This window comes from Phoxinus phoxinus, assembly GCF_949152265.1.
Source record: "Phoxinus phoxinus genome assembly, chromosome: 18".
Classification (NCBI taxonomy): domain Eukaryota; kingdom Metazoa; phylum Chordata; class Actinopteri; order Cypriniformes; family Leuciscidae; genus Phoxinus; species Phoxinus phoxinus.
In genome coordinates this window covers 16,382,235-16,404,470 of record NC_136893.1, presented here as the reverse complement: position 1 = coordinate 16,404,470, position 22,236 = coordinate 16,382,235, and the positions used below count along the sequence as shown (strand labels likewise).

General features: G+C 37.0%; 3 protein-coding genes across 6 annotated transcripts; 1 reads left to right on the top strand and 2 right to left on the bottom strand.

Annotated features, from left to right (window-relative positions):
* Nucleotides 1-1,502: 1,502 nt before the first annotated feature.
* On the bottom strand, nucleotides 1,503-5,732 carry ccnq (cyclin Q). The gene is made up of 5 exons (XM_079587941.1): nucleotides 5,377-5,732; nucleotides 5,069-5,252; nucleotides 4,848-4,980; nucleotides 3,762-3,980; nucleotides 1,503-2,608 (listed from the first exon to the last, which is right to left on the bottom strand). The coding sequence occupies exons 1-5, from the start codon at nucleotides 5,492-5,494 to the stop codon at nucleotides 2,519-2,521; spliced, it is 744 nt and encodes a 247-aa protein (XP_079444067.1). The 5' UTR covers nucleotides 5,495-5,732; the 3' UTR covers nucleotides 1,503-2,518.
* A 75-nt stretch (nucleotides 5,733-5,807) lies between these two features.
* On the top strand, nucleotides 5,808-8,283 carry cfap126 (cilia and flagella associated protein 126). The gene is made up of 5 exons (XM_079587942.1): nucleotides 5,808-5,946; nucleotides 6,035-6,097; nucleotides 6,599-6,676; nucleotides 6,783-6,980; nucleotides 7,071-8,283. The coding sequence occupies exons 1-5, from the start codon at nucleotides 5,920-5,922 to the stop codon at nucleotides 7,353-7,355; spliced, it is 651 nt and encodes a 216-aa protein (XP_079444068.1). The 5' UTR covers nucleotides 5,808-5,919; the 3' UTR covers nucleotides 7,356-8,283.
* Nucleotides 8,284-8,289: 6 nt separating this feature from the next.
* On the bottom strand, nucleotides 8,290-21,593 carry b4galt3 (UDP-Gal:betaGlcNAc beta 1,4- galactosyltransferase, polypeptide 3). 4 transcript variants are annotated; one of them, XM_079587936.1, is made up of 9 exons: nucleotides 21,281-21,593; nucleotides 20,982-21,068; nucleotides 19,652-20,119; nucleotides 17,690-17,925; nucleotides 17,308-17,498; nucleotides 13,677-13,799; nucleotides 13,443-13,457; nucleotides 10,524-10,628; nucleotides 8,290-10,409 (listed from the first exon to the last, which is right to left on the bottom strand). In XM_079587936.1, exons 3-9 carry the CDS (start codon nucleotides 19,914-19,916, stop codon nucleotides 10,091-10,093), a joined length of 1,254 nt encoding a protein of 417 aa, XP_079444062.1. In that variant the 5' UTR covers nucleotides 19,917-20,119; nucleotides 20,982-21,068; nucleotides 21,281-21,593; the 3' UTR covers nucleotides 8,290-10,090. The 4 variants fall into 4 exon arrangements, with proteins under 4 accessions (XP_079444062.1, XP_079444064.1, XP_079444063.1 ...); XM_079587938.1 differs by having other exon boundaries at nucleotides 17,720-17,925; XM_079587937.1 differs by lacking the exon at nucleotides 13,443-13,457.
* Between the last annotated feature and the right edge of the window lie 643 nt (nucleotides 21,594-22,236).

Sequence of the window (22,236 nt, the reverse complement as noted above, 5' to 3'; positions counted from 1 at the left end):
TTGTTACTAATCTGTATGACTTAATATTTCTGAAAAACACAAAAGAAGATATTGTGAAGAACTGTTTTTGTCCATTCAATCAAAATCAATAGGGTCCAAAACAACATTGGACCCCATTGACTTTCATTACATGGACAAAAACCATGCACTTTTCTAAATATCTTCTTTCTTGTTCGACATACGACATAAAGTCATACTTGATATGTTAAAATGTATATGTAGAAATGAACATTAACCAAGGTTAATAAATGCTGTCAAACTGTTAAGGACTGCAAAGGATACCTAATGCATTAAAGTGATCTTTTTTTTTTATGAATATGTACATTTTAAATCACCACCCCCCCTCCCCAATGTTTTTGACAAAGCTTTAAAAAAGCTTTATTTTTTCTTTCAGCACCAGCAGAGATGAAGAATGGTAGAGAGGAATATGAGTAGAGAAACCTTGAATTGGAGAAAAGAGTTTGGAGTGATCTATGAGACAGTGAGGAGAGAGCAGGAAAGAGATGAAAAACTATGAGATGGCCTCCATGAGAGGGAAGCACAGAGCCAAGGATGTAACGAAGAGCCTTGCTTTCACACAGGACAAAATCTAGGAATGAGGGACACAGATTGAAAGTAGAGAACCAAGAGAGATGGCAAAGAGAGTAAGGTTTGAGTCTCAATCAATCCCATCCTTCCTATTCCCAGCACTCTATCCCATAGTGAGGGCCATGCTGATGTTTTATTGATGGAAGAGAATCCGGCTGCACATGTACCCTCTCCATAATTCATGATGCCCAGCATTAGGGCCTGCCTGCTGAGAGATGTGTGTGTATATGAAACTGTGTGAGAGAGAGTGAAGCAGGAATGTTCAGATATTTTTCCCCAAACATAATCCGGCAAAAGAATTCATCCATCTGCATCGGCCCAAATGATGGTGAACTGTAAAATCTGAACACTACAACATTCCAATATGAATTTTAGTGCATTAGTTAATGCATTAAGTATCATGAATTAATAATGAACAATGGTTTTTACAGCATTTATTAACTTAGCAAGGTTAATAATGTTAAAATAGTTGACTGTAAATTCATGTTTGTTCACAATAAATTAACTATTATATTATATTGTTATATGAATGTAAACCATTATTTTATAATAATTATTCAACCTGAAACATTACAAATGTATTTATATATAGAAATTAACATTAATCAAGATGAATAAATGCTGTCAAATTGCTAGTGTACAAAGCTTAAGGCATTATGTAATGTTACCATATAATAATTTGGAGTTGATAAAATTCATACAAACAAATCGCCATGATTGCAATATTCTGTAGTGATTAAATACACAATTCCTAAATCATACTGCTTTCATAATCCGTCTTGTTCAGGGATTGGGATGACAGATAAATGTGGCACATACTGAAATCCCTTATAGAGCAGTTGCAGTCACAGGTCAACACAATTCAGTTATCTACAGGGGAAACAGCGGTTTAACATGTTAGCAATGACTGATTTGGTAAATGATGACTAAATTATTACATTTCCCCGACCGCAATTATTTGATGTGTTGAGGTTGACAGGTGTGCTATAATGGAGTCTCACATTTGTATGTTTCAAAGGCTCCCTCCACAATAGCAGTTGCCATAGTAACTTATTAAGATCCACTCTAGAGCGATGTCCTGACCTAACTAGATCCAGAAATTTGAAGTAGAACATCATAGATGGGAGAAAAAAATTACAAAGACAGACTATATAAAGATGTTGTTTCAAAAAAAACAATAGAGCAAAAAATGTTTATTAGAAATTACATTTTTAAATATAGAACGATCCGTCTGTTAGTTCATGTTCATCAGAAGCTGAGAATATGAAAAGTTTACATCAGTGAAGTGTTTTTTTTTTTTTTTTGAAGTTTGAAATAGAAGTCTGGTGTCTAATAAAATTATGATCCTTTGCTTTGCAGCATACAGTAATTCTGCTTTTGGGAGTTACATAAAGAACCCTAGTGGGACAAGCTCTGTAGGGAGAAGAGGAGAGTACGGTAATTAAATTAGAAAATATAAAAGAAATGGCCCAGATCTCACAACGTTTTACCTCACAATTTAGCTCGGGGGGCAGGATGCCTCTTCTTTTGTTTCATTCTTTCTTGAACCAGCTATTTCATCTCTTTTGTAATTTCCCCCTCTTTAGGGGAAAAATAGCACAAGGTAGAAGAAAGTAGGTCGATGGCTGAGAATTGATTGATGTGCTGTGGCTAAAGTCTTATTTTCATACCTCCACTTACAAAGCCTGTTCCTATATATATATATAAATATATTTCTAAATTCCCCTCATCATTCTTACTTCTTGAAGAGCCTTTTTAAACCATGTTCTGTGATGTAATTAATTAACACGTAGAGCTCATTAGGTTACATCAGAACATCAAAAAGAAAGAGGGTTGAATGCATGCGTTAAGATCATTGTCGCAGATTTCAAGAGATCAGTGTGTTGTTTCCATATCAGTGTTTTAGTACCAGTTTCATTTTTTTTGTCTCTCAGGTACACTTGGCCTCCATGTCATAGAGCTGCAGTAATTCACTCATGATGGTCTCAATCTGAGCCTTGGTGATCTCTGCACAAACAACCTGCAGGGAAACAAGCAAACAAACAAAACAAAAAACATCAATGCATATTCAAGTAATGATAACATTAAAAACATATCACATTTATGACCACCAATATATATTGATTTAATTGCACAAGCAAATGCTGTGACCAATTCTAATATGACTGGCTGACTTCTAAGAGCAAAGGGCACGCAGGGTTTCAGCAGCCTGCCTAGAAACAAAGTCTTCACGAAATAGGAAACAGGAATAATTTTTTTCAATGATTACTGTACAACCATTTGCAGACACTACCAGGCTATTATTTGAATACATTTTCCACACCATTATTTTTGCACAAGTCAGATAAGCCTGCACCTAACAACACATAAAACAGAACAATCTGAGGTTGGTCAATTATTTACATATCAGTCAGATGATCTTTTCTAGTCTAAAAAGATGATTATTGGCCAGAATAAGATACGAGTCCCAGGAATTATGCCGCAAGACTATAAAGCTTCTAAGGTTGTCTAGAAAAACAAATCATGGCTAAATGTGTCTCAAATTGGGAAAACCTAACCCCGGTTTCACAGACAAGGCTTGAGATAGTCTCAGACTAAAATGCATGTTTGAACTGTTTTAACTGAAAACAACTTGCACTGAAATATCTTAAAATATGTCAATGCCATTGTTTTGTCTCAGGATGCACACCAGTCATGTTTTTTTTCTAAGGGACTTATAAAAGCTACTTAAATGCCCTAATTGAACTAAGACCTAATCCTGGCTTAATCTAAGACCTGTCTGTGAAACCAGGCCTAAGTCTATTGAATTCTTCCTATAGCACTTAACAGAATTCTAGGAAACTGAAGCAAAGCAAGTGGCTTTAAGAGTGCTTTGAAACATATGAAATGGTTTGGTTCTTTTTAAATATTACTCGGGGGTGTCACCAAGGGAACTTGTGTGAAAGACAAAGCTATTTCTCTCAGACCAGGCAGCAACCATTAGGTGCCCCTATTGCCATGGGAACAACATCCAGCACTCTAAAGGTTACTGCAATCGTGGCTCAATTGATGCCTGATTCAGCTCTGGCACCAGTGAGGCTCAAACTAGTCTTGGTGACTCAATGCAGACACAGCATGACCCAAATGCTGCCTGGACTTATGTTTTTCGCCACATGAAACTGTAAAACTCCTACCTGCCACCACTCTCGTTCTCCTCTGGGGAGCTGCACTCCATATGTCTGGAGAGCAAGATAGAGGGAGGTGAGGGCAAGGTGTTGAGGCTTATGGCGGACACACACAGAGCCATGATAACTGTCCTTTAATACAGCCAGGGCAGTCTCTGCGATGGGGGTTCGAGACCAGGCGTGGCGATTCAAAAGACTCCTCACAGAGAGCAGGTAGTGCAACAGGTACTGGGGCGCAGCAAAGAGAAGGGACAAAAATATGAATTATGTTTTGACATTATTCGTTCGTTAGAGTAGGTACAAATATGAGAGTAATGTTGCAATTTATTCAAATACAATTTATCTAATTGATAAAATTGTTAACAATCGAGAATGAAATAAATGCACAAAAGGATCTAGAATTCATAAAGCAAAGACATCAATAAAATCGAATAACTTCAAATATGAAAGATTTCGCAAACACCAGTATTACTTATATATTATTATTATAGGTTTTATTAAGATTTTCAGTTTTGTAAATATTACTATTAGTATTAGTATTTATTAAAATTTTAGTTTAAATTATTCCCAAGTAGTCATATTAATGTTTCAACTTAAATTTATTTCAGTTAGTTGCCAACATTTCCAATTTTCATTTAGTTTTAGACTTCATATATTCTATTTATATTTTACCTTCATTTCAATTAGCAAGAAAATATTTGTAGTAGTTAGCGATAATAACCCGCTTTCAAGTAGTAAACAGTGCATGTCTGTGGAAAAAAACACATTAACTTACATTTTACAGTTGCCTTGTGACCAAATGTGAGCATTTAATTTAGCAAAACTAGTTCTTTACCTCATTATTGGAAATTGATTATTATTATTAAATTATTCTTCACAGAAGGTGCAGTATACATTCTATAGACTTTAATTTGCAAACCATCCAGGCAAAAAGTTTGATGCAATAGTTGACCCAAAAATTAATTTCGTCATCCTTTACTTAACCTGTGTTATTTCAAACCTATACAACTTTACTTTTCTCAGGAGTCAGGACAACATATATATTGCTGATACAAAAAAGCTAGTTGAGAAGAAGGTAAACATCACATGCATTACCCTGTGTGGATGCTCAAAGGACACTTGGAAGTTAAGCTGCCGAAGGATGAGGAGCTCACACTGTACGATACTGTCCCTCAACTCCCAGAACTTCCCATCCAGTTCCAGTGCCTCACTGTCTGGGTGAAAGTACCTGGATTGAAGAGAAATAGAGACAGCGAGCTACTATGCATGGACTTTGAGAACTAAACAGCTATCTAATATCCCCTTTTATAAGTTACCTGTGACAGACATTGATGATATCTCTTGTCCTGAGATGTTGCTCTTCTACTTTGCCTGCGAGGTAGATGGCAGACATGGCCACTAGGTAAGGCTCATAGACCTGCAGACTAGCAGACTGGAAGAACCTGTGATACAGCACACATGCTGTAGCCATGGGCACAGATCTCATGCCTAACTTCACTCCTACAGATGGGGAAAACATTGGATGCACTCAATGATAACGAACAAGCGAGCAGCTACAGTATACTTACATTTATTGCAATTAAAAACACGTTTCAAAATATTTCAGAATGCGAATTGCAAATACCAGTCTCGATGATAAACCGACAGACTCTGAAGTGTATTTTGGGGTTCTCGACATCTTCAGTACTTCTTCTGCCTCTCGCCTCATTGACAGCTACAGATGTTGAAGCCTGAGTGCTCATTTTACGTCTTGCAGCAAGCTGGTTACAGTTTCAAAGCGTGTTATTCAGGTTACACTTAGTTTTTGTGTGCATTTTTACAATAAACGTAACAATTACTTAATTAGTACAGTTCGTATGTCCCATAGAGGAACGTCCAACAACGCTGTGAGACTTTACTTCGGCTAATCGTTAAGCGCGCAACGTAGAGCTCTTATGGTCTACAGCGCCCCCAACGTACGGGATGACACAACTGTGCGCTGCACGAAATTAAAATAGCCTACCTACTATTGTATAAAATATAAAAGATGATTTGACACTTAAAAAAAGCCACTTTTACAAGAAACTGTCTTAAACAGTCAAAGAGCACAAACTGATTTGAAAGTATAATTTTCCTGACATTTTGAGAGGTTGCTAGGAGACCACTGCCAAAACATCAGCGCGGAAAGATGTCGTCTAGTTACTCTGCAAACCAGGTCCTTCAATTGGCATTATTCTACAATTATTTTTTTATTGGATTGAATCACCATGGCATATTAAACATGTTTATTATGATTTCTGCAGTATGAAAGCGCCTATAGGTCGCAAAAGCTCCAGAATTGGACCATCCCAAAACATTTCAAAGAGGTAACGTCATTGGGCAAGACATTTTTTTTTATCTTTTTTTTCCACACATAAATCTTTCGTTACATTATAAATGTCTTCACGGTCACTTTTTATCAATTTAATGCGTCCTTGATACGTTTTAAGTTCTTTCAGAAAAGCTTTCTGGTCCCAAACGTTTGAACTGTAACGTTAACGTAGTGTAACTTACATTTTACTGTTAACGTTAACTTAAGTTAGTGTTACTGAGCATTTCCATTTGGCAAAACAATGAACAATCCCACTGTCATTAAAGTTAAAATGCAAAAGAGTTAAAATGCACATCAATCAAACAGAATGCTTCAACATTATACATGTCTTCACTTTTTAAAAAAAAAAGTAAAAATAAATGTTTTGGCTTCAAGAGTTGTTTTCCCTTTAGGCTAACGTTAGCTAAATGACACACACAAATTGGAGAGAATATAACGGTAATTCATATTACAAATACTTGTGTTTGGTCTATTTACTTATTTTTTGTTACTCAAGAGACCATCAGAAGCAGAAGGCTACACTACATTTATAGCCACAGACCGTGGCCATCTTCTGCCTGGTGTGAGAACAAAGGTATGTTTGATTGTATGAGTTGCATGGAATTTAAATGTAAAGCGTAAAACTTTTTGCAACATACTTTTACTGTAATTTTAATATTTATAAATTATTTCATTATTAGCGTGGAAGTGCATGGCCAGCATTTCAAGGCACATGGGATTTACCACACCAAATCCCCCCTGCTTCGATAAACCCCACTGCCCGCTCACAAGAGGGACAGGATCGCCTCAGGACCTGGGGAAGGATTAAATTTTCCACAAATCAGGCTCATGGGGCCCTTGGTGACAACCAGGCTATAAACAGATCCTCTCACAATGGGGTGGGTATTTAATATCACCTACTTATGATATGCTGTCATTAAAAAAAATATACATTGTTGATTAATTCTGACTTAACAATATCCTTACAGGAAAACATAAATGTGGAACAGCCTGCTGAAGAGTCAAAAATACATATGAGTGACCCAGACCAAAACGAACCAGAAAGGCCCAAATCACAGAATAGCCAAGATCAGTCTAGACCAAAAAGCCAGCAAGCCAAGTCTAACCCAGTAAACCTTCATGGAAATCAAGTCCAGTTTAGATCTGGAAGTCACCACAGTCAACAGGCTCCATCCAGACCAGCCACTCAGGAAAGCCAAGCTGAGTTAAGACCACCAACCCAGAGTGGCAGACCAGCATCTCAGCAGAAATAACACCAGTTTTAATCAGATCTCCTGCATGGGCAGTTATAAAAGTTCTTCTATGAAATGGCATTACGTAAGTGTAGGCTAACACTTCTTTGAAAAACACTTACTTTACAGATATTATTATTTTTGTGTTTCCGTTGATTTATAACCGTGCTCTCCGTTTGTTCACAATGTGTGTGTGTCAGAACACATTAACTGAATTGTTTCAATAAAGCTAAAGCTGATTAGTTTTACTAAATGGCTTTTGTAATGGAATCTGCTTAGATGAAATGCTGCCTGAATGCAGGGTCAAGTATCAGCAAAAAATACATCAAAGTACCTTAATGACTGTATTTTAATAATATTCGGGGAAAAAAAGATAAAAACATCATTAGATATTTTCAATATTTTTGCTTTATTTGCTCAATAATGCACTGACAAACCTGTAGGCCCCATAGAACACAAAATCAGCTTGATTCACTAGTCATCGGTTAATGTTTTTGGTGCCTGGAAGCAAATGAGTGATTTAGGGAGCAGACACTGAAAACTTGGGAAACTGAAGTTGAACGTAAATGGATAGATTACCCAAAATTAAAAGTATGTTATTGTTTACCCATCCTCACGTCATTCCAAACTTCTTTATTTTTTTCTGTGGAACATAAGCTATTTTCAGAAATGTAAAATTTTTGTCCTTACAATGGAAGTCAATGGTCACCAAAATTGTCTGGTAAAAATATCTGCTTTTGTGTTCTGAAGAGAAGAAAGCAAGTCATACAGGTTAGGAACAACATGAGGGTGAGTAAATTATGACAGAATCTACATTTTTGAATCAATTATCCCTTTGAAAGTCAGTCGCCGGTTCTAAAGATGAAGGCCAAGACCCTTGTGAAATCATTTTCCCACTCTCTGTTGATAAACATACAATAAAGCAGCTGCATGATCAGATCACAAAGTTACAATGTTGTCAATGTGTTTATTTACAAGATAACTGATCAGTATGTATGTGTGTGTGTGTGTGTATATATATATATACATATATATATATACATACACATAATGTATGAACCAACAGTCATCATAGCCAAAAAAAAATCATTCTAATCAATAAATTGTCTGACCAAACATGTCATGGCAGGAGTAGGTCACATCAACTGTTAATATCAGATGTAATGGTGTTCTCAAGCTAGAGACTATTAGGCATCAAAGTAATTTAACTCCAATTCCAAATATCTGATAGAAAACTATATACTTTAATAATTATATATATATGGTATACAAGGGTCTTGCAAATATTCTTGGATGAAATATATTTTCCTGCCCCATGCATGTCAGAATACTGTCTTGAATTATTTACAAAAACTTTTTGTAGTTCTAATACAAAGGCAAATCTTATGAGTCGGTCATACAAATAATTGTGTATCAAAATCAGAATCCATAATATACTGGTCTTTAAACAGACTCTTTGAAATGTATATTTAGGTTTGAAATAATGTTGTAAATACAGCAAGATATGCATCATGTCACATGATGGGGTGAAATCTCAATGAGCACCTTCAGACTATGATTTACAGCAAATTATTTGATCTTTCTAATAGCCTGTAGTGGAAAAATGCCAGTGGATCTGCTAATATAATGTGCAATACAATTTTATTTTCAAAAGAACTTGCCACTAAATTCTTTGTTCTTCAAATGTAGCTTATACTCAATGATTGTATTTAATATAGAGTGCAGCTTCATTTACAGCATACTGAAAAAGTGCCATGATGGGTGATACAACCAATATTTTTTTAATAATAAATCAAACTATTTCTTGCTGCTATATAACTAACCATAAAAATACCCATTAACTGTTTAATGTTTATAAAATCTAAAAATGTCAACTAACATCTTACACTTAAGTCACACCTTCAACCTAAACCATCAAATCTATTCAATTTGACAGAAACATATTCCTGAATTCAAATAATAGAATTCTGCAAAGATTGTACATTTATCTGCTTATCCCAATGATTGTCTACAACCAAAATGGAATCCAACAAAGGCACCACACAATACCTAATATAATTAAACTCTTTTACACTGCATCATACAACTATTAATAGGTATCTGAGCAGCTAAAAGAGAAAATAAACCAGTGCTCACTATCAAAGATCACACCTTTCTAAGTTTGTACAGTTAGACCAAAAATAGACCACAGTGATACACGTCTGCTCAAGCACTAGATCACAAAGCAGTGTGTGCGGATTAGATATTAAAAGAAGAGGAAAATAGATAAACATGTGGAATGAGCATTCAACTCTAGTATTAATAACAGTGGTGTGCAGTAATAATGCTTTTGACTGAGTCATGGCATGTTGATAAGAGACTGGTTCAAGGGTAAGAAAAGGCACAGAAAAACAGACCCACACAGTGGGATGAAGAGCAGCAGCTGGCAGCAGGTCGGCTCAAAAACACACAGGACTTGCACAGGTACGTCGATAGGTCACTTTTAAGAGCGTTTACATCTCAGCCCATTCTGATACAACTCCTACTGCAAAACGAGTTCTTCAGCAAATGATTCCAGACTTGTGCAAATGTCACCATATCAGTAGCTGGGTAACATTCAGAGGTGGCCAAACAGCTTCAGTCGACTTTTAGTGGAATGAACTTATTTGCCTAGTAGCAATGCTTCACGATATAAAACAAAGCGCAAACTGGTATTCCCTCCATTGTCTGTTAATAACTCACCCTGTGAAGCCTCTGTGGAAACTCGATTATCAATGTCATCCTACTTCTTGATTCACAGGAGCTTTTTTAACAACATTTGAAGTTTCATTACTGGCCTTCCAGTGGGCAGGCTCTATTTTTGTGGTATTAGTGATGGCCACGCCCACTTTTTCAGACTTCATCTTATTAGTTGGAGCAGGTTGAGGCTGTGACTTCCGGGATGGAACCTTCACAGGGGGGTGGGGTGAATCATCCCCAATGTTGACAGTCAAATTGGTGTACAATGGCTCCAACTCTTTGGACAGGAGCTTATAAGTCAGTGAGTTCAGTCCATCTGAGCGCCAGTTCAGCCTCGTGCGCTTCAGCAAATCAAACCTACGAGAATCAATTCATAAGACAGACATGGATGGATGGATAGATAGACTATTTTATCCATTTGTTCAATGTCAAAATATTTAGTTATTATATAGTAACATAACATGACATCACCTTCTCGGGTTCTGCTCATTACCCTGATCTCCTTTATGTTTGATCATCTTATAATGACCAATGGCCAAAGGAGGGCGCATTATCTTCATCCCAGAGAGACGGACTCTAAAGACAAAACAACAGGGCAAGTAGAAATGCATCAAGAAGAAGGATGGTATGAATTATCAGAAGGACAGAGACAAAAGAAAGAGCTACACAAAGCCCAGCAGGAAAACCATTTACAGCAAAGTCCGCAAGGTGGGCCAGATGGATGTGAACTAACTAAAAAACTACTGTTGTTGAGTATTCTTATGTAAAAAGATTCTAAACACAACTCAAAATCCCCAAAAGGTTCATCTAAAGTAGGAGAGTCTAATCCAGCTTTTAAATACTTAAAACTTTGAGTTCTTGCCTCTGGTACAGCCATCTGAGTCATCCGAGTCATGCAAGGATACTAACTGACGGTTAATTATGCGACAGTCAGGTTTGCAAATCACCATTAGCTGATATGCCCTTCAAAATGTTCTCCAACAACACATGTAACGTCAGTTTCCCCAAAATGCATAAAGCGGGCTTTAAAGTGGATTATCTCCACTAAAAATACTTTTTGTCAGGGACTAGATTTGATCTGTACCCTGAAAAATTGCTCATGGTGAATCAAACCGTGTACACTTATTAAACAACAAGGAATACAAAAAACACTGTTGGACTAGAGGTGCTACCTTGTCAAAGACGTTCAGCAAAGCAGAGGTGTCATGGTCATTCAAACCGATTTTTGAGCCAAATGGATTTTGAATGCAACTTCCAAAACATTTGATAATTCAGTTTCAAGGTTATTGTATGTACAAAATTCTTAGTGCCCCAAAGTCATCGCCTTTTGCTGAATTTCGTCGTTTTGAAGCCAAAATATGTAGGCTAATTTATGCAATTTATAAATTTGAGGAGTTTCAATTGATAATTCAATTTCAAGGTTATTTATAAGTACAACATTTTTATTGGCCCAAAGTTATTGCCTTAAGCAAAATTTTGCTGTTTTGAAGCCAAAATACATAGCCTAATTTATCCGCTTCATAAATTAGAGGAGTTTTTTGTGTGTGGACGGTTGGGGGAATCTATCCAAATTCTACAGAACATTCATTTGTCAACAACACAACCAAAGAGTTTTACCATTTCTTGAGATATGTTATATATCCAATTTAATGTCAGCCTTTTGCGAAAATGACTTTTGCCAAAATACGTTCGGTTCCATTAACGTGTATTCTTCTGCTAATGTGGATGGAATAGGCTACCGTACTAAAGCATTTGATGACAGTCATGCACTAGCCTACTTATTCAATGGAACACTGCTATTGAATGCATAGCACGAAACAGACACACACAAATAAATATTACGAGCTGTGGAATGAATCAAAACCATTCAGCTGTGGTCCATCAACTCCTGACGAATTACCTTTTTAGTGAATCAAACACAAACCAAACCAGTATAGTCAGATTGAACAACTGTTATGATTCAGTTTTTTCTTTAGAGAATCATAAACAGTTATAATCAGTTATAACCCCCATTTAAAATCAGGTTTATTGGAAAAATGTACGGACTAACAGCAAAACAAATCAAACAAAAGTAATTGAAATAGTTCAACACAACAAATGTTTCAAGTAGTTTCCCCAAATTTCAAATGAAAATGCAAAAATGTTCTAAGTCAGGTGACTGTGATGGTCACTGTAGAATCTTCCAGGATTACTTCTTCAACCAAGCCTTGGTGGAATTTGAGGTATGCTTGGGATCATTGTCCTGTGCTTCTCACAAATCTGGTTGCAGCCGTTGATAGCTTACCTTTTCTGCCCCGTCCATGTAGTGTAACCACTGTTCCTATGACTTTGAACTTGCGAACTATGCTTCTCGTTGAACTGTGTCTCGTTGAACATTTAGTGCCTTCACTATCTTTTTGTATCGTGTTCCTTGTTTGTGAAGGGCGATGATATCTTGTCTTAACTTTTTGGACCATTCTTTAAACTTAGTCATATTTCTAACATGCAGTCACACTTGACACTCAACAAATCTAGCCAGTTCAGATATTTCATGAGTTCTAGCTCAAGCACACCTGGTGCATCTCATAAAGCCCTTGATTAGTTGCATCAGGTGTGCTTGAGACGACACCTGTTTTGCAGATTTGTGCTGTTGTGAGGGATTCTATTCAGGGATTGAATAATTTTTAGACTGCAGAAGTTAAATTAAAAGTTGCATTTTCAGTTGAATTTGGGGAACCAATTTTTTGTTGTTGTGTTGAGCCAATTCAATTACTTTTGTTTGATTTGTTCATTGCAAAAAGCTGAAATTCTGTAAATTTAGCCAATAAACCTGATTTGCAATGGGGGTTGAATCATTTCGATTACCACTTTAAATACAGCGCAACCAGTAGAGCCTGATTCACCAACAAATGACTCTTATGAGCAGTGTTTATTTATAATTTTTTTGTGAATCAAACATACACAAGTGAGTACTGGTTGTTCATAAGACAACATCAAGCTAAACATTATTTATTTAATACTATTATTTAGTTTATAGAGAAGGCCAAATATTATTTTCAATTAATGTCGCCTCTAAAAAGACAGTAAAAAAGTATTATGCAAACACATTGAATTTGGAAATTTCATTTCCTTTTACAAACACACGTTCCACAAAAGTTCTAAAAGAACTGTCAATGGACATAATCGAATAATATAAAGAAAACGTTTCAAATCCTCAACACTATCCACTACACCTGACTCATTCTGGCTTCAAGGCTTCAACAACGTCAGACTTTTAAGTTTCTCATTGTCAAATAAATAATGTTACTTGAATTTATAATTGAATCAAAAGGCAACAATCACTGAAGTAATAAAGACACATAAATAGTTAGAAGCCTTGAGTCCAAACTGGTGATTCATGCATGTACTTACTGGTCCCTCCTGTGGCTATGCGGGGGAGGGCATGAGGGATAGACGGATGCAGTGAAAATGAGAATAATGACAAGAGACAGATGAGATTGTGAACTGAAAACAAAATGATGATGGAGAGATGTGCAATACAAATGCTTAACAGGATGTAGACGTGCCAGTTAACTACATTTCAGGCTGTTTTATATTGAAATAACTCTTGCGAATGCACTATAAACCGTATTCTGCCATCCTCACCGAGCTGCGATGTCATCGTCCTCCCCTCCCCAGCCCCAATACTGGTTCGGAAAGCCGTTCATTTTGAGGTACTGCTCCGGAGTTACGGCAGACACCCCTCCGAAGTACTGAGAGTATGGAAGCCTGTGGTGGAGTCAGAGCGTGATTTGGTGAGACATAAGGTCATCAGTTTCTTCATCAATCATTCCATCTGAAGTGTCACAGCTTCCCCTGCAGTTTAATGTTGGTCTGTACCTCTGCATTACGAAGGGATGGAAAACCTAGACCCCTTATGAAGTAACAAATAATGCTGATAAAGCTTGCATTGTAATAACCCGGTTACTACAACTTTTTAGAATAACATTCTACTATTTCTGCAGTATATAGTTTGTATAGTATGCTATTTTTTCTATGCACTGAATAACCGTATGACCTGCTACATTTGGCAAAATGCACAGTATCCACTTTATTTTTCAACGCAGAAGTAAGCGGTTTTCTGTGAATGTGCGAAACTTCAGATTTATTAGCCACTATAGGGAAATAACAAGAATAGATCTAAGTGCAGTAAACTGTAAAATTGTTTGGCCTACAAACCTGCGTGTTTATAATTAAAACAATACATTAAAATAATATGATGATAAATACCAGGTTGCAATATCAAGCAGCATAAAGAGCTGTTTTGTACAGCTAAAAATACCTGGAAGTGAATTACACCAGAAGCAAGACATTAAAATTACAAATGTCCGCGCACACTCTTACCTGAAAATTAATACAACAGGGCTAGGTAAAATAACACATAGCGCAGTGTAATCTTTTAAACTTTTCCATAACTTATTATTTTTAAACAGCTACCAAATGAAAAATGAATAAATAAAAACACCCATATATAATCTGTATAACCATGAATGTGATTTCATTGTATTTCCGTGTGTTCTTTGTATAACTTTTTAAAAAATGGATTGTAAAAGCAACTGATGTTTGTGTTGAGTGATATAGACTACTGTTCAAAAGTTTGGGGATGGTAAGATTTTTTAAATATTTGTAATGTCTTCCAGTCTTCAGTGTCACATGATCCTTCAGAAACCGTTCTATTATGCTGATCTGCTGCTCAAAAACATTTCTTATTAATATCAATATTAAAAACAGGTGTGCTGCTTAAAGTTTTTGTGATACTTTTTTTCAGGAATTTTTGACAAATAGACCGTTCAAAAGAACAGCATTACTTATAACAATCTTTTGTAAATATTTATTATAAATATCTTTACTTTTGATACATTTAATGTGTCACTGCTGAATAAAAGTAATAATTTATTTTATTTTATTTTCACTACCTATAAAAAAATGAGGTAGTGAGAAAGTAGTGTAAGGTAGAAAGGTAGTGTAACTGCGATCGCTCACTCAACCCGGCCTCCAGAGATCCCTTGAACACCTATTCTAAATTCTTTAGTGCCATTTATTAAATTTTGAGTGATAGCTAGATGAGCTGCTGCTGCTGCTATGTATCTTTCTTCCTAATCTCTCTGTATTTCTACCCAAGGACTAACTCTCTGGGTCGTGTCTGAATGCTTTACAGCCTTCAGTGGATTCATCACAGAGCGCTCCTGATGCTGTCCTCAGCCTTGGTGGACTGAATATATGGGTTGTTTTCTCTGCAATCTTTCTGTTCTCAGTGAATGTTTATATCTAGGTGGACATTGTGGCTGCAGAGTACAGAATTACAGATTCGGTGACCCGAAATGTGCAGACCTGGATGTCAATTTAGAGGACCAGACCCATGGGCTACTGCATACACCTGTGTCAGCACTAATAATAAATGAACTACATAGTCTATTTTACCATGCATGAAGAGGATAAACTTTTGGTTTCTAGAAGTTTGCTAAAATGTAGCTTATCACATTCTACAAAAAATTAAGTAAAAAAGATTAAAAAGTAAACGTTGTTGCTTAATTAGGGGCCAAGCAATAAAGGTGTGTAGGCACTGATTATATCCGTTAGTGTTTTTCTTCTTCTTTAGCAACTGAGTCTATGGCAGCCCATAGCACCGTATATTGAAAAGTTATGAAATTTGGCACACTGTCTGAACATTAACCACAGCAATTTTTGAGTTTCTAACCCAATCCCTCTAGCACCACCAACTGTCCAAATTTGCACTCATGCTCATGCTTTTGAACCATAAGGGATAGAAACAATATTTTTTCCTTTGATTCCTTGGCTCAAGACGATTCGAATCCAACAAAATAATTTTCCTTAATGAACATTCTTACGCCATTTTGAATTTTCCAAAAAACATACTTTTTCAAACTAATCTTCAGACCATGCCAACACAAAAACTTGGAATTAAAGTTGATTAGTCAAACCGTTTTTTGAATAACGACCATGCAAACGAATATGATGAGGAGCACGCCAAAATGGACATGAGTCTATAACTCCGCAGCGCTTTAGCGTATTATGACCAAATTTGGATTGTGATATGACAACCTGCAAAGTTTCGGCGCAGTGCCACCTAGCGGTCAGGAGATATACAAAATATCTAATTTTGCTTATAATTTCTGACCAGTTTGGCCAAAAATCACAACTGGTCTCTTTAGATTTGGTGCAACATGCCGAGTCGAACGATAACCAATTTTCCCATATCGGCCATTTTGGACATTGGCAATTTTGAATTTTGCATACAATGCTATATTTTACGAACACATTGGTGTATTGCTACGCAACACTCATATATACAGTCATCGGCTCCATGCCCTGGAGGTACTCAAAAAGTTTCAGGGCTGCGCTCACTTGTGGTCGGTGATAACAATTACATAAAATAAAATGCTAAAAGCTTTTGATTAATTTTGACTATTGTGAAACTGGTCTTAAAAGATTCCTTGGGTCATGCCGAGAACATAGATACTAATTTTGCCATAGTTGGCCTTCAACTTCCTGTCCACAATTTAGATGTTCTTTAAAAACCTACAGGTACTTTTTCAAACACTTAAGACCATTTGCTCCGATATTCATGAAAATTTATTTCAGATCATCCTTAGACCATGACGACAAAAAAACAAACATGGAATTCAAGTAAATTCGTCAAACCGCTCTCGATTAACGCACAAACAAATTCAACAAACAGGATATATCTTGGCATTGCTTCAGCATATTCTGACCAAACTTGGTGTGTATTATGACAACCATGACCTGAGGATACCTGTACAGTTTCGGCACAGTGCCACCCAGTTGTCACACGAGACATGAAATATGTTTTTTTTTTTTTTTTGCTTATAACTTTACAAGTGATTGTATGTATGGTCTTTTAACCATTTTGCTTAAAACGTCTACAAATATCTAATGCTAACTGCTTTGATTTTTAGTTCCTCAGTGGTGCTGCTTGCAGCTATATCCAACAATTGTTGTTCTTTTCTTTTGAAATTCTCTGATTTTAGTCCAATTTTTATTTTTTTTGCAATAATACATGTTTCTTGAGCACCATATCAGAATGATTTCTGAAGGATCATGTGACACTGAAGACTGTAGTAATGATGCTGAAAATTCAGCTTTACATCATAGGAATAAATTACTTTTTAAAGTAATTTATTACCCCCCACAATTTCATTAAGATAAAATGAGAGAAATGGCAAACAAAAAAATCCAGTCATTGTGGGTAGGGTACCTGTATCTGAACTTGTCCATAGCCACGGAAAGGTGTGTTGGGTACTGGGGGTGGCAGGTGTAGGTATTGTGGTCATTCTCAGGTAGCAGGTCAACGTCATGCAGGAAAACACAGCTCCAGTCCTCCTCTTTCAGCGCCTCTCGCACTCCAACATTCAGCAACTTTGCTCGGTTAAACGTGGAGTTCCCTGACTGATAACACAGACTATGAGGAAATCAACTGTACAAATGCATTCTTCGGAAGGAATAAAACACTAATATAGCCTGACAATAAGCTACGAGGTATGTTTACCCTTTGTCCCAGCTACTTCCTCTAATTACTGCTGGGACTTTTTTCCCCATACAATAGATGTGACAAGTCAGCGTAACGACAAACAAGAGACCTGGTGCACAATGTAAATGCCGTAGTGGACCTGCTGGCGCTGCAAAAAGGGGTGCAGATGGTAGAGGAGGGCGCGGAGGTGGGTCTGGCGGTTCCGGTAGGGGACCACGATGGCTGTGTGGTGCCGTGGCTCACAGTCTGGTGGGCGGTAATGACCCCCTAAGGTCACCAAGGGGTTCTTCTCTTTTATCTCCTCCAGGGAGGGGGGTGAGGAGAGGTGGACAGAAACAGGACCCACTGGCAGACAGCAGGGGGAGAGCACACATGCATTTGTTGTATAAAAGCGGTTCTACAACATCAAATTAATGGAATAGTTTCCCTAAAAATGTAAATGATGCCATTATTTATTTACCGTTTTGTTGTTCCAAACCTGTATGACTCTCTTCCTTTTTGTTGAACACAAAGGAACATTTCTAGGAATGCACAATATCAGTGATTTTTTATTTATTTATTGCATTGGTCGATATTGAATATTTAATTCTTTTGTGCTCATTTTTACATTTAGACTACCCATTCGGTCATCGCTCACTTAATCTTTAAAACACTAAGAACGTAATTTCACTGTTAAATTGTCTCTTTTATAGAGGACTAAGAGTGACAGTTAAAAAAAACTAAATTAAAGTTATCAATTTAATAATTTAAGTTAAATTAAATAATTAATGAATCATTATTAAAATAAAAAATGTATTGGCATATTTAAAACGGATTATTTAATTGATAATTCTTTCATTTTAGAGTTTAAATTTAGTTTATACACACCTGTAAAAAGGTAATATTGATGGTCAACAATGAAATTAAAATAACTGGCATCACCCAGAACTTAAATTCCAGAAGACATGGAATTTTGTATTCATGTCATGATATTTTTATGGTCCTTTTTGATTTTTGAAAGCTCCAGTTTTCCTTCATTGTAATTGCATGGAAAACAGCAACTAGCACATTCTTCAAAATATATGTTTTTGTGTGTGATCCACAGGAGAAAGAGTCACAAGTTTGGACAGATAAAAGTGTAAATAAATGATGACAGAATCTTAATTTTATGTGAACTAAACTCATTAAAGTGTGTTTGGTACACTTAAATCTAAAAACTGCAATGAGACAAAAGCCGCATTTCCACCGAAATTACCCGGAACAATTTGTCCCAGGAATTTTTTTTGCCCCAGACCGGTTGCTTTCTGCATTTACACCGCGGTGTAAAGTACCGGGAAGATTATAAACTGAGCGCAACTGCTCCTCCCAGTCTGCGACGGACAGTAATCAGTTTTGAGCGCCACATTTATAATAAGTATGGAGGAGATTCAAACTGTGCTGCAGTTGTTTGTGATGTATTGGTTTAGCCTACTAACGAGGTAATTAACAAAACGGCAGAAAAGAGACGAGCACTGATAGGCTACTAAAGCGTGTTCAGAAAGCTCGTAATGCTTTACAATTAGACGATGCGGACATTGACCGTGAGATGGCTGGGACAAACGCACAGAAAATTTCCTGTTACACAAATACGCTTAATAAAGCCTGAACCTCGTCGTCGGTCCAGCTGTGTTTTTTTATTTTTATTTTTTTATTATTATATTCCATATTTGCAGACAGACAACTCTTACTGCATGAAGCCACGAACCGCAATAGATTTTTAAAAATGCCAGTTAAAATAGAATGCTGCGTGGAGTCATCCAATCAAAATGCGGTGTGAACACAACCAATCAGCATGTTCAGCGCACAAGTCCCACCCCCGAAAGTTCCTGAACTTTGAAAAAGTACTACCTCGCCAGCAGGGACTTTCGGAGGGGGAAATATTTACCCGGAACTTCATTTAGACCCTGGTTCCTGCGGTGTAAACACACCGAGTACCACCCCAAAGTTCCTAGTTCCTGGGGAAAGTTCCCGCAGTGGAAACGCGGCTAAAGTGAATGAACAAATCCAATTATTGATCAATGTCTTAATCCCTTCAGAGTGGATTTATATCTACCAAGCAGTGGAGAGGGCAGTGTACAGTCCCTGAGCTGCTGTTCGGGTCCACTGGGCCCTGGATGGTGGAGCAGCAGAGAGGTGAGATTGGTGTAGACGTCATGCGGTCGAGAGTAGTCGATCTCAGGCTCAGTGGAATGAACCAAAACAGACACTAGGCCACGAAAGCCTCCCAGAGAGAAGTACAGGACAAACGCAAACTGGAAGCCCACCAGCAGAGCCAGAGTGCAGGGGGAGTCCAGTGCTCGACCGCAGCACACCATCATGGCATCCGACACAGCAGGAGCGGAAGAGGAAGGGAGGACGGGAAAGTCAAAAGGGGTGGAGAGATAAGAGAAGAGAGAGGGAGTGAAGGCAAAGCAAGATGCATGAGAGAGGGAAGAGCTGAAGGATAAGAGGGGGGACAGGAAGAAAATAAAGTAAGCTCAGTGAGCTAAGGGAAGGACATCTATGGCATGAGTGGGAGTCACTGGAAAAACAGAGGAACACAAAAATCAATAGTGACAGATCCATCACATCTAACTAGAAATTAGAACTTTAAAGCGCCAGTGTGCCCAGGATCAATGACAGATCTCACATGAAATCAGCAAAGTGTACTGTGTAACAGGTCATTCCTGTTACACAGTACCTTAAAATAATAATATGTATGTATGTAATAAGTATGTCTATGAATACATAAATCAGACTTTCAGAATTATGCTTGCTTGATTAAACAATGCAAAAAGAAAAAGAAAAATCCAAAACATTTTTTTTAAAATAAGTTTTTACAAGAGGTTGTCAATCTGAAGGTACTTTTGATATTTTAAAATAATGTTTTAAAGTAAGATGAACAGTATAGGCCTACCACAAAACAGAATTCTTTAAATCCATAGCTAATATTTGTTCAAGTTGTTATTAATCATTCTGGAGGTGATGATGTCAATAAGGCATCCAGTGGCTTTTTTTAGCTAAAGAAAGTGAAACTGATGGCTCATGAAAAAGTTAAATAATTCCCAAATACCAGGCAATATTTCCAAGAAAACCTGCTTAGTTTAAAAAAAATTTAAGAAAGAAAATATGAAAAAATACCTGTAATATTTCTTAATAAATTGCACTTTTTTTTTAAATCATTTAGAAATGCATGGCGTACTCAAGACATTGCAAAAATGGCAACATCCACTTAAACCAAAATAAAAAATATATAATTCACTCCTTTGTTCGCTTAATTTTGATTTTGTCAACAGATAACTATCTCCAGGTTTCAAAGCGTGACTAGGCTACATTATTTTAACATAAGACGTGGACATGAAAGTGTGCTGCATGAATATCAGAGTGGTATTCCATTCGAGTACCTGTGTTGAGCTGAGCTGACTGGTCATAAACACAGGGTTGACAGACCACTGTCCCCCTCCTCCTGTCCATCACAAAACATTGTGCACCTAAGAGACAGATAGTTCTGGACTAATTAACAAAATCTCCTGCTTATTTACAAACCAGCTCATCTTTTGCATTACGACACACCTGAATTTTATATGTTAACAACCATACATGCAGCGACGACAAAGGCAAGAGCAAACCAAAGAGCAAACTACTGCATAATAATCGTCAATATAATTTCACCACTTCAGGTCAAGCGTTTCCTCTGACTCACCCGGATCACAGCGACGCTTCAAATGAGGCTCCAGTTGCAGTCGATAGCTAGGCCTTTATTTAATATTAATCACTCGATTGTGAATAATCATTCATTCTTCTATGTCACACGAAACCATGTATAATACCCGCAGTCGCATTGAGCGCGTCGCGGATCGCTGTGGTGACGCGCGTCCTGAGCGCGTTATAGCAGAGAGCCGCTGACAGACATGTTTGATGCGGTGACGCGCTACCGACGGGCACTCTTTGATGCTGTTACAATAAAAGCCCTCAGCCCTAGATACCCGTGTTAAAATCAGAGTGCTGCCTACTAGTGAGAAAACACACAACAGGTTTAATTCTAGAGGCCGTTTTCATACGACAGATGATCTTGTGATTACGATAAAGCGAAATTAATTTGATGAAAAAGGGACACGATTTATAATCATGTGGATTATCTAAGTGGTTATAATGTGATTTTGTAATGTGAATGGCGTCTGTGACGTTTTTGTTGTTTCTGTCCTCAACAAAACAGATTCAATCTAATGATTTACAAAAATTATGATAATTCATCTTTAGATAACTTTTCATTTGTAGGAATCAAGCCATTCTGCAATATTGTTCCTGTACTTAAAAGCATTAATTGACTTTTCACAGTAAAGTAGTTCCAGCTGCAGCTAAAAAGACTCCTCACAATAACGGTCTATTCTTCCATGCTTTACTGTGGTAGGTAGAGATGCATTTATTATTATGTTTCTCACCAGATTTTCAAAGACAACGAGTATTGCCCCGCAAAATTGTGTTTCATTTGGTATTCATCACTCCTCACACAACTTCCCATTTCTGAAAAATACTTTATTCTGTCTTTGATGTTTTTCTGAGACAGCAATGGCTTTTTAAGGAGTGCTTAAATGTAGTTTATTCTCTGACTAATAGTTTGTGGTCAAGACAAGAGTGTGTGTGTATGTGTGTATATAC

Excerpts from the sequence above, each read along its gene's own strand:
- ccnq (XM_079587941.1), bottom strand. The coding sequence starts at position 5,494 with ATGAGCACTCAGGCTTCAACATCTGTAGCTGTCAATGAGGCGAGAGGC. Across the intron at positions 5,253-5,376 it reads TCGGTTTATCATCGAGACTG|GAGTGAAGTTAGGCATGAGA; the intron begins GTATTTGCAATT and ends CCCCATCTGTAG. Across the intron at positions 3,981-4,847 it reads CCTTTGAGCATCCACACAGG|TACCTGTTGCACTACCTGCT; the intron begins GTAATGCATGTG and ends GCTGCGCCCCAG.
- cfap126 (XM_079587942.1), top strand. The coding sequence starts at position 5,920 with ATGTCGTCTAGTTACTCTGCAAACCAG. Across the intron at positions 5,947-6,034 it reads CTAGTTACTCTGCAAACCAG|TATGAAAGCGCCTATAGGTC; the intron begins GTCCTTCAATTG and ends TGATTTCTGCAG. Across the intron at positions 6,098-6,598 it reads TCCCAAAACATTTCAAAGAG|AGACCATCAGAAGCAGAAGG; the intron begins GTAACGTCATTG and ends TTGTTACTCAAG.
- b4galt3 (XM_079587936.1), bottom strand. The coding sequence starts at position 19,916 with ATGATGGTGTGCTGCGGTCGAGCACTGGACTCCCCCTGCACTCTGGCT. Across the intron at positions 17,926-19,651 it reads ACTGCCCTCTCCACTGCTTG|TGGGTCCTGTTTCTGTCCAC; the intron begins GTAGATATAAAT and ends GCTGTCTGCCAG. Across the intron at positions 10,410-10,523 it reads AATGAGCAGAACCCGAGAAG|GTTTGATTTGCTGAAGCGCA; the intron begins GTGATGTCATGT and ends TGATTCTCGTAG.